The 12,222-nt window shown below is 35.2% G+C and overlaps 1 protein-coding gene across 1 annotated transcript in view; it reads left to right on the forward strand.

The window, feature by feature from the left end:
• The first annotated feature begins 692 nt into the window (after positions 1-692).
• Positions 693-12,222, forward strand: part of LOC102594167 (kinesin-related protein 4) — a 49,903-nt gene continuing 38,373 nt past the window's right edge. The window contains exons 1-8 of the mRNA XM_006360536.2: positions 693-1,069; positions 1,232-1,476; positions 1,556-1,653; positions 2,777-2,866; positions 4,327-4,379; positions 9,152-9,217; positions 9,293-9,346; positions 11,365-11,424. Coding sequence (XP_006360598.1) covers positions 1,238-1,476; positions 1,556-1,653; positions 2,777-2,866; positions 4,327-4,379; positions 9,152-9,217; positions 9,293-9,346; positions 11,365-11,424 — 660 coding nt within the window. The 5' untranslated portion in view covers positions 693-1,069; positions 1,232-1,237. The remainder of the gene's footprint in view (positions 1,070-1,231; positions 1,477-1,555; positions 1,654-2,776; positions 2,867-4,326; positions 4,380-9,151; positions 9,218-9,292; positions 9,347-11,364; positions 11,425-12,222) is intronic.

Genomic DNA, 12,222 nt, shown 5'->3' on the forward strand with positions numbered 1-12,222 from the left:
TTTGAGACAAACTAAAAAGGAAAGAATGCCACATGAAATGGGACAAGGAGTATAAAATTAATGAGAAATTTTCGCAAATAGCCACTATAATAAACTTGATTATGCTCCATAGCTATAGTTTGCATATTTATGGCCTGTGGGTATAGATTAAATTGTCTCGTTTGTATAATTTACGGATACATTTGTACAATTGAGCAATTTTTGTATAAACTCAAAATAATGAATATATATAAACGCAAACATCTGAAATTTAAACAGTTATACAAATTATATTGTACAAAATTACATTATACAAATTATATTATACAAATTCCGAATTATACAAACTCGAAACTCCAATCTACATAATAAGCACTGAATGTTGGTCTCAAATAGTAATTAACTAAGACTATAACTATGATGACTAATTAATTAATATATATTTACTTAACTATATAATTTTTAAGATTAATACATTGACAACTTATATTATTCATTCATGAATAACTTTGAACTTACCTCATAACCAAACGGCCCACATAATTCTCGTCCATCTTTGACACAAGAATCTTGTGAACGAATATAAATTTGCTGTTATTGCCCCCACAATTTAAACAGAAAGGGAAACAAACCGCCCCCACAGTTTGTAAAAATTAACATATCCACCCTGCCAGTTTCCCCCTTCACTGTTTTCAACTCCTTTTTCTATTGACTTCATGAGTAGCACTATTTCCCACCCACTCTCTCTCTCTAGCCTACTCTATACCTACACACAGTTATCACACACAGCGCAATAGTGTGGGACTGTCCTTTTTCTGTCTCTTCTCCATTTTTCTCTCTCTACACACACGACAGTTATGGTGTCATTTTGCTAAACAGTAGAGTTGGTTTAAGCTTTCATGAAAGTAAGAGAGAGAGAAAAAGTGTGCATCGCTTCCAAGGTAAGCTAAAATAGTTAGAGAGAGAAACAGATTATCCAATCCAAACACAATCCTCTCACCTAAAAGTGATATTCAGAGAATAATGCTGTTTTTTCATCACCTACTTTTAGATCTTAAACTAAAGTGAAGATGTATGTACTCTGATTAAGGTATTTTCCACCAATCTCAACTCTAAATGCATGTAGCAATTTTCACTTTTATACCTTTTCTTGTTGCTAATTTTTTGAGCCTATTAATGTAGGTTTTGATTGTCTCTGTTTTTTCAGATTTTACATTTATCTGTTTTGTTTCTTATGGATAAATTTGTGTAGAAAAAAATGGCGACTAAACAAGCTTCGAAATTCCAGAAATTGAGCTCAAGAGTAGCGAATTCGCCTACCTCATCAACAACATCATCATCTAAGCAGTTTCCAGAACATTCTATAGACGGCGTGAGCTCCCCGGCTTCCTCATCAGCTAGGAGTAAGCCACAGTTTTATTACTCGGAGAGTGTGTCAGTAGAGACGGAGAGACCCAAAGAGAATGTTACGGTGACAGTGCGTTTCCGACCTCTAAGGTGGAATTGATTTTACTCTATCAGTTTTGGAAATTGGCATCGTTTTTTTCGAAATTAATTTGGTCGTTAATGTGATTAGCCCAAGGGAGATTCGACAAGGGGAGGAAATCTCATGGTACGCAGATGGAGAAACTATTGTTAGAAATGAGCAGAATCCTTCACTTGCTTATGCATATGGTATGTCTTGATGTATAGTGCTATTCTTTGTGTATTACATAGACAATGCATTGCTCTTATTTAGAAACATAAGAGTTTGCTTCCTTATTGCTTGGATGCTACTAGTTCATATCTTTCTATTTCCCTATTATTCAACCAAGAATGGTATTCAGTTAACTTAATTTATGACTAGAGTAAGAGTAAAAATATTCTTTTGATGGTTTATCAACTCCAAATCACTTTGTTAAGGCTAGATGTCTTTAGTATCTATTTAGCTGGCAGAATGCGTCCCCTCTACATAACTGACAATATTTTGAATTTTGTTAGCTCCCTGGTTCAAAATAACCACTCATATGATGGAGCTAACTCTTTACATTTTGTAACGTCTTTTGTACAGCCATGCATCTTCTTGATGCCATCATATGAAGCTATTTACTTCATCAACAAAAGAATTAACCTTTTCTACTGATATTGAAATGTTTGTCAACTACGTCATAATATTATGAAGTGCAGCAGTACTTATCAAAGAATAAAATAAAATAATATATGTAGTGCAATAGTAATGTTTTTAACATACCTGAGCAAATGATAAATTAGCATGACAAATCAACAAATTGTAGATATCCTAATTTGCATTCAATGGTAGAAAGGAAAACTCAATCATATATCCAGTGATAACATTTTCAAATGATTCCGAAAAAAAAGTCACCAATTGCTTCATCTTGCATGCTGCTGAAGGTATATGAGTTCCTTGAGCTAGAAGGAAGAAGAAGTTGAAACTTGAGCCACTTCGTCACTTGAGGTCATCTCAAGGAACTGGTCTGTGACTGAAAATTTAGCATAAGTAGGACGCTTCAGCATCCTATATCAGACTTGATTGTTTGAGTCAGGTGTTTGATTGTTTATTGCAGCTTTAGTGTTCCACAGTAGTTAGACTGTTCGAGCTCACTATTCACTACCAGACTGCTTATTTCAGCAAAACCATAATCATTAATCAGTCTTAATTCTTTTTGTGTTTTGTGTCTGACAATTGTTTCAATAATTGATTGTGAGACATGCTTGTCTTGTGCATTATAATGTCTGGGTCCTTCTGTATCTAACTACTCTCAGAGGCTAACTAACAAATGTGGTTGACTCTCTACAGATAGGGTTTTTGGTCCTACCACCACAACACGTCATGTCTATGATGTTGCTGCACAGCATGTTATTGGTGGTTCCATGGAAGGCATAAATGGTATGTAGCTCTAATCTTATGATCAAGGATTATGTTTGCACAAGTAAATGGAGTTCATGTAGCATCGGATGTGCATTTGCTCCTCATGAACACTACCATATTTTGCTTGCATATTTTTCTGATAATAGATACTTCAAAAGAATACAGAAAGCTAACAATGTTATAGTGGAATACCCATTTGATTTTGTATAAGTGCCTATCAAATGCAAATATCTGTGTTAAAGATAAGTGGTAGCCAGCATGAAACCTTTGCCATCTATGGCATGTCTTGTGGTTTTCAGTGAGCAAGCTACCAGAAAGTTGGTTGAGGAATGATATTTTTTCCATGGAATTTGACCTGTAGTTAGACCTCTGTTAGGTAGCTGGTTTATCTGTAGCAACCAATCCTTAGAGGGTGTTTTTCCTTGTCCAAAAGTAATTTCAGTTTCTTGAAAAGATCTCCTTATCTTTCTTTTAACCATGATGTCTGGGCTAACTTGAATGCATCTTGACTAATTCCACTGGTTCCTGCTACCTCCCACCAACACGGTAACTGCATCGATCAAGGCTTGGATAGGAAGAACACCTAGTGTTTTTTGCCTCCGCTGGGATTGAACCAAAAGATCTTCTTATCTATGATCTTCCAAACTTCTTAATCGTAAGCAGCATCCATGACAATAACCTAAGTGTGCTGCAAGTACACAGTCAATAGCTTATTAACTTTACTTATCAAACCAAAAGAAAAAAAGAAAAAGAGAAGAAGAAAGGCAGTGTAAATAAAGAATAGCTTGAGCTGAAGGTGCAGTAAGGTTCCTGTAAATGATACACGGATTGAAACAAGGCTTTGCCAAATCCAGTTCTAGAATAACTATCAGTAACTGTGACCTGAGAGAATTGATGATTTTCGAGCAATATCAGGTCAAGCTTAAAGATTGAATGCTAGAATCCTAGTATGTAATGTAGGCGTAAGATATCTCTAAATTCAAAACACTACTTTACAAGATTTACCAACTTGACTGGGATCAAGGAGTTGTGATTCATAGCAAGTAGTGACATATAAACTGGTGCTGTGTTCAGTGTTCACCACTCTGAATTGCTAACAGGGAGAAATATGTGGTAGTATATGTAGCTTACTTCTTGCAGTAGTAATTGATCGTTTGTGTATAATGTATTGGATGAAATGTAAATTGGGAAAAGAGAACATAAATGATCCACTAGAGTGTACCTTTATATTGAGAACATTATTTGATTAACTCAGAATTGTTGTAATTTCATCCTAGTCTTTCTTCTGAGACCAACTATCGTAATCATTTGTTATGAGAGCCTGTCATCCATTACCATAAATACTGCTCCTTTTCATGTATTTATAGATCTCACAGTTTTACTGATTTTTGGAACGAGTTTCCTCCTTAGAGGAAATTTGAGATGCTGTTAGTTCTCATTTACAGTCTGATATTCATCCTTGATGTTTTCAATTGCAGGCACGATCTTTGCGTATGGGGTTACGAGCAGCGGGAAAACCCATACCATGCATGTAAGATAATTGTTTCTACATTGTTGATTTTATCTACACAGAGCATGTCCTTTCCTCTTCCATCATGTATCTTTGTAAACATCCTTATGTGAGTGTACAGGTTGAACATGATTTAGGAGTGGAAGTTTATCTTTAAGGATCTTACATTTTTTTTTTTTTGTTTTTTTAAGGATCTTACATTTGGAAGAATGGAAATCCTATTTGATTACTTCTTCTAGCTTTATTTATTAGGTCTTTTGCATTTATTATTAGGTTTCCTCATGCCCGTTCTTCTGGAAAAGAATTGTGCATTGTCTTGTTTGTAGAAAGCTATATTTGTGCCCAAATTAAAAACATATGCAAGAATTGGACAGTAGAAGTTTGTTTTATCTCTAGTTAAACTTGCTACTATATATATGTGCTGCTATGCCGTTTAGACAGGGAATTATTCTTTTATTTTTGTGTAAACAGATTTTGATCGTAGTGTTGTGTGGATGTTCTCATTAATCAAGTGTTCCTGGATAAGTGCTACACAACTACATTATTACCTGTTCATAGCTGCCTAGTAGATCTATTCTTTGCTTTTCTTGCTTTGATATTATTCATTGGATATATTTTTAATGATTTCCACTTCGCGTGTGTAAATGAAATAAATAGCCATTTTCTCTCTAAAATTATGTATGGATAATAAGCCTATTGCAGTCATGCCACTCATGGAAGGTTGGACTGAGTAGATGCCAAAGGAAATGTAGACTATCACTAAAAGGAAAAAGAAAAATATCTAAAGAATACATATGAACTTACTTGACAAAAGAAAATATCTAAAGGAAACACGTTTTAACATATCATATTGAAGAACTCAAAAACCAGGTGAACAAACGGGATTAGATGAAAGGTTGTTAATAGGTAAAACACTCCGTTCTTTCTTATTCTTTTAATGGTAATACATTCGTGCTAAAGAAAGAAATAAAGATTAAATTTGGCTAGAATCTAGTTATCATTGAAAGGATTTAAGATAGCTCAACTTTACTTTTTTGTAGTAAATATCCCCACACGAAAAGAAGGACCAGAAGCAGTAACAGATATTGAAACTGCTTAGTTCAGTGAATGGTTTGAAACTGATCATTGTGAAGGAACTTTTAAGTTCTCAAAATTTCTTGTAGGACTCCAGTGTTATGATAACAAGACTATGGTAAGATTGTTTCTTTTTGTAAAGTAAATAATTTATATTGAATATATAAGCTGTAAGGTTAAGGGGGTATTTGGATAAGCTTTTTTAAGTGACTTAAAAGTCAAAAGGCAAAAGTAGGTTTTACTTTTTTCCTTTTTTTTTTTGTACTTTTTAAGCCTAAAGTATAGTTGCTTAAAAGCACTTCGTGTCTTTGCCAAATACCTCTAAAAATTAAAAAGTGCTTAAAAGCCAAAAACACCTAAAAATAAGAGGGTGTTTGGATTGACTTAAAAGTTGGTCAAACCTACTTTTAAGTCAATTCTTGACTTCTAGAAGTGTTTGACAAATATAAAATAACTTAAAATAAGTCAGGAAATGACTTAAAATAAGTTAGGAAGTGTTTGACAATATAAAAAATAACTTAAAATAAGTTAAAAATGACTTAAAATAAGTTAAAAACCAAAAGTAGGCCTCCCCCTACTTTTTATATTTCTACTTAAAAGTCATTTAAGTTTGACTTTTTTTTTTTTAACAAAGGTAACAGTTTTGTGTATTAATCTTTAGTACTAAAGGCTGGGATCCCAAATTTACATCATGGAGCTACATACAGTTGCGTGTACTTAAAACAAAACAAAACTAGATCCTACTTCATCTTACAAAGGACCTAGGATATCTCTAACCGCTATAGGATCATCTACATACTCCGAACTGCACCAATAGCAAAAAGTGATTATGCAGTTCATTTTAATCCTGTGTAAAGGACTACTGATACTCTCAAAGCATCTCATATTTCTCTCCTTCCATATGGTCCACCAAATCACTGCTGGGACAATCCTCCATCTGCTTTGGTCTGTACTGCCACTGCCTTCATTGTTCCAGCTTTCTATAGCCTGACTTGCCCTTTGTGGCATGGGCACAAACACATCTAGGACACATATGTATTCCCCTCTTCATTAGATTCTCCTGTGTTAGTACCGCCTCTTTAACTACCAACCAAGTAAAGACTGTCACCTTATATGGAATTTTGACTTTCCAGATAAGCTTCCAAGGCAAAAATCTGAGTTGAGTCCCCATTTGATTCAGGTTCTTGTAGGCAGAGCTAACTGTGAAGATACCTTTGCTATGATGAATCCACGTAAGAGTGTCTTCTCCCTCTTTCAATCCTCCAAAATGGTCCAGGGTGCCATAAAATTCAGCTAGTCTATCCACCTCCCAGTCTTGTATCATCCTTCTGTATGTTAAGTTCCATCCATGGATGGACCAAACTTCTTGCACAGTGGCCTCATGTTGCTGATTCAACAGATAGATGTCTGGAAAGAGCTGTTTGAGGCTGCCATTTCCTAACCAATTATCGTCCCAAAATAAAATCTTTCTTCCATTGTTTATATTGAATCTAGTTCTTTGAAAGAAACAATGCCACAAATTTCTGATTGATCTCCATAGGCTAATACCATAGGTAGAAGTCACTTCCTTAGTTTTCCAGTGATCTATCTTCTCATACTTGGCCTGAATCACTCTAACCCAAAGAGCCTGCTCCTCTTTAGGAAATCTCCACAACCACTTCATCATAAGGCTTTTGTTCTGTTTCTTCAGGTTTCTAATGCCTAACCCACCTTGTTTCTTTGAAAGAATTACAGTCTTCCATCTTCAAGTTTCTAATGCCTAAACCGCCTTGTTTCTTTGAAAGAATTACAGTCTTCCATTTGACTAAATGAAATCCACTTGACTTTTTATTTTTGACTTAAAAGCTACTTTTTTTTAAGCCAATCCAAACAGGATCTAAGTTGATCCAAACACCCTCTTTAAATCCTATATACAACCAATATACAAAGAAGTAAAGAATCTAAAAGTAGGGAACCTATGCTCTACCAAAGACACCCAAGTTTCTACAGAAACAGGAACTTCATGGTGCATAAAAAAATTGACTAAAGGAGAGAAGCTATTCCTCAAATGCATAAATCTAAACTCTATCCCTTCAAACAGCCTCCTATTTTTTTTTTGGATACGTGAACATTTTATAAGCAAAAGAAGCACCAAGATTGTGCAGTGATTACATCAGGAGCCTTACAAGTTTTTCTATCTCATATCCAGGAACCTTCCAAAAACTCAGTTCCTACCTACTCTAGCCTGGGAGATAACTGAGAATATCGAAGAAGCTCTCTACAGCATATACATTTTGCGTGTTGCACCAAAAGGCTAAGAGGAATAATAAATTGAACTTGTGTGTGTGCTCTCTTTTGCCTTCAAAACATTTAAGATACCTTTATTTCCAAATGACCCACCAAATACTATTTTGCTGATAGTCTTTGATGCTCGCTGCTCCTTCCCTATTCGGAAAAATGGCAACTAAGGATGCTTTGAGTCTCTTCTCGAACTTTCAATTTCGTCAAATGGAGCTATTGTTTCCACACCTCTCCTTTAACCTTGTTCCAGTACTGTTGGAAGAAAGCCGAAAAGAAACCATCAGACCCCTAGGAGTTTTCTCTTGTTTACAGCTATTCACCACCTCCCTAACGTCCTCTTTCCCTATGCCCCTCTCCAGCCATTCCCTGGATGGGCTGGAAACAGTGGTGTTGCACTAGAATCCGTTACAAGTGCCGCGCATGATTGAGACTCACGGAAATTACTTCCTTCCTCCCGGTATGTGTCAGTGCGTGGCTGTTCCGTCTAGGAAGCCACTTCTGTGATTTGGTTGCCTGGATCTTCCGACACCTTGGATGTGGCCGGATCTACTAACTAGTCGCCAGTTGTCTCCAATGTCTTGGGCTTTTGACTGTCAGGGTGAACTGTTATTCTCTCTGTGCAGCTTCTTGTCTCTTACTGATATTGCAGTTAAAACTACATTAGATCATTGTCTAACAGTACTATTTATGAAAATAAAGATATTTAATGATAAAATTGAAAAGTACATACTGGAAGATAGGGGTTTCTGTTGCTTACAAACATTTGAATGAGAAAAAAAATGAAGCCAACCTTCAGGAATCAGGAATAGACAGTGAAATCTATACCTGGGAACATTATCGGATAGTATACTATTCTGTCTAGTTCCTGAAATATCTGAACTCATGCGTCATCCATACTAGTGCTTTTAAAAGCAAAAAGCAGAAGAAAGCGACAAGGCCCATGGGGCTTGAAGTGAAGCACACAATTTATGGGAAAAATAGAAAGCATCTATGGGTTTAGTGCAAAAGAAGTTAAATTGTAATTAAAATAACTAATTTCTGCATCCATTATCCAATGCCAATATTAATCCGACTCCTCAAAGTTGAAATTCAAAGAGGTGACGGATCCTTGTTGGGATCACTTAGTGCACCACTGTTTGAAGCTCAAACTTCTCTAAAGTGGATGGGATCACCTATGATGCGATAACCCCTTTTCATTGCTTTAAGTTACAACATGATGGCTTTTAATAAGGCTGATTCATTCTACAAGGAGTTCACAAATCTTTGAATTGCCTTGGAAGTGTAGGTTCACATGATAGGCTGGCTCTTTGTTTGCTTGAAAATTGGAGCTGCTGTTACAGTTCCCTGTGCATTATGCTATATAGGGGCATATCTAATCAACTTACTGTTCATTTGAGGAACGAATCTGATAATTCTACGTAACTTGTGTCTCATCATAGGGTGATCAAAGATCTCCTGGTATTATACCATTGGCTGTGAAGGATGCCTTCAGCATTATCCAAGAGGTACTTCTTGTTAGTGCAACCTTTTATGGATTATACTTCAATATAAATATGTGACTGAATTTGTTGCTGGTTTAGACTCCAAGACGAGAATTTCTGCTTCGTGTCTCATACCTGGAGATCTACAATGAGGTGAGATTCCAACCATTTATGAAGAAATTGGCTGTTTCGCTTCAAGTTCGTAATTCTGCTCGGTATATGTGTAGTAAATGTCAACTGTTAATCCCTTTTCTTGATCTACTTTTTTTTTCTTTTGAAATTGGTAACTTTGTATATTTCTATAAATGATCAAGATCAAACAGTACAGTGGTTGTACTTTCACCCTAATCTCAAATAAAAGACTCTAAGAAACTGGAGCTATTCATGTGTTCTAGTGGGAGTCTAATACATCTAGAATTTCAACCGTTTATCCCTTTTCTTGATCTACTTTCCTTTTGTTGTTTATCCTAATTACTTGACCCCTTCTAATTAAATGATGAACTTTTTCCATATCCTTGATTTCCACCATTGTGGATAATGATGAAGTTTGATTTTTCATCTTTTCAACAAATAGCTACCATTAAATATAAATGCGGAATGCTTTAAGAGACCCTTGTACTTGTTCCGGCTTGTCATTCCCCCTGTACTCTTCAAAGTTTCATTTAAGCACCTGTAGTTGTTAAATCACACTTTTTTAAACCCTCCTTACGACCTTACCTTTCGTGCTCTTAATACGTTCCGATATGAATGACAAATCAGTGGCCACATCGGATTTTCTATCACACGTCATATTAATTTATTAGTTTTATATTATTTTTTTATAAAAACAACTTTTTTGAATTTTCCCTTTTTCAATCCATCACCACCTTCACCACCTTAGGACTACCCCCACCCACCCACCATCTCCATTCTCCACCTTTTCCTTCACTGAACCTTCCTCTTCCTTCCACCATCTTCATCCTCTTTTGTTCCACCATTTTATTGTCAATTTTTTCTTTCAATAATAAAAAATAAAAGAGATTCACCGAAATAAATTTCCTTCACCCCCAACAGCAAAATTAAGATAAAAGAACGAAAAAATGAAGAAAGATTTCAGCTTCAACTTAAGAGATTTAAAACCCTTTTAAAAATGAAAACTATCTTCACCGGCATCATAAACAAACAATTTCAGAACCTTTTTTCAAAATAAAAAATAGATCTTCAGTTTGAGGGTTTTCCTAATTGTTTTTCTCAAATATTGATTTCAGGTGGTGAAAATGGGGAGGGGGAAGAAAGGGGAAGGGGAGAAAGGAAAATGAAATGGGGGGAAGAATGGAGGGTGGAGTGGGAGAAAGTAGAAAGAGGTGGCAGATTTTTTTTTTCTTTTTTATTGTCGGTCTTTTTCTTTCCTTTTCTTATTTTAATCATTTTTAGTCTAAATTTTAATGTTTGCGCTCGTTATACGCGTGAAATTCACGCACTTGTTCCAACTCAACCATCAAATTGCCACATAGGATTTGTCAATGGTCATAGGGGTTTAAAAGAATGTGATTTAACAATTACAGGTGCTTAATTGAAACTTCGAAGTGTACAGGAGCTGGGATGACAAATCGACACAAGTACGAGGGTCTCTTAGGCCATTCCACCAAATAAAAATTCACATATAGATAAAACTCGAGAATGGTTTATAAGAATTCATCACGAATATTAAAAACTGAGTAACATGTATTTATTATGTAACACCGTTACCGGTCATACAAAAGCTGAAACAATTATCTTTTTGAAAATTCTCTTTAATCTAAAAATGTATGGTGGAATGAGCAATAAAGCTATGACCCATGCATTTCCATTTTCTTTTTTTTAGAAATAAGCTATCAATCATCTGACGTGTAAGCATGATTCATGTATAGTGTAACTTCATAAGGCTTTGACATAATCTTGATGATTCATTGAGTTGTTTTCTTTACACATTTAAAATATCCATGCATTCATTGACTACTAATTTCTTCTGTTTAACTGTGTTTTTTTTTTTTTTTTTTTAAATTCTATTGCCCGAGCTGGGCGTTTTATTAATTAAATTAACTGTGGTTACTTGAGAACTAAAAGGTTGATGCTTTCAGTTTGGGTTAGGTGTTTAACGTAGAAGCAGTTTTCTGTTAGTTGATTGTATCCGTAATGTCTGCTTTATTCAGGTTGTTAATGACTTGCTAAATCCAGCTGGACAGAATTTAAGAATCAGAGAGGACACTCAGGTTTTATTTCCATTAACATTCTTATGCATGTTCACGTAAACAATGCTGATAAACACCTAGTTTTCTTTATGATGCTGCATCAAATCATTAACTATATGACTTTCTTGTTGTTTTGTTAACTTCCATTCACTTGGCACTTTGCAGCTCTTGTTTTTTCTGCTAGGTATCTCTTTAAATAAAAAGAAACTGCCACTTCTACATCTTGGAGGAAGTGCAGTTTAGTTTAGCATGATCAATCTATTCTTGGCACCTTCTTGGTTCATTTAATAGAATTTTACTTAATCAAAAAGAAAAACAAGGTTCAGGGATCAACCTATTGGACACATATATCTACGCATGTAAAATGTTGTGAACCTGCAGTGGAGAACAATCATAAATTACATGCATGAGTAGTTGCCTCCTTAGGAATGCTACATTAATGGCATTGTCAGCAGTTTGTTCCAAATACTAGATTTACCTCAGCAACAACAACACCTCAAACTTTATTGAAAGAAGATGCTGGTTATTGTGCATTATTTCCGTTGCTTGGAGTTTGGACTAATCATTGCCTCATTGGTTAGTAGCATTTACCATTACAGGCCATGGAGCACGTGATAACTTGGGGGTTGTGAGAAATATAGGAAAAGAATATTATTGAATTGTTGTTGTGTCTACATTATTACATTGAGACCCTATTTATAGACCCTAGAATACAATCCTTTACCAAGTAGGATACTATTTAGTATTCCTATATCTATTTCTATTCCTATTCCTATTCTAATAGGATTGTATAAACCTATTCCTATTCTAACACTCCCC

The sequence above is a fragment of the Solanum tuberosum genome, unplaced genomic scaffold (assembly GCF_000226075.1).
Source record: "Solanum tuberosum cultivar DM 1-3 516 R44 unplaced genomic scaffold, SolTub_3.0 scf00327, whole genome shotgun sequence".
NCBI classification, from domain to species: Eukaryota; Viridiplantae; Streptophyta; class Magnoliopsida; order Solanales; family Solanaceae; genus Solanum; species Solanum tuberosum.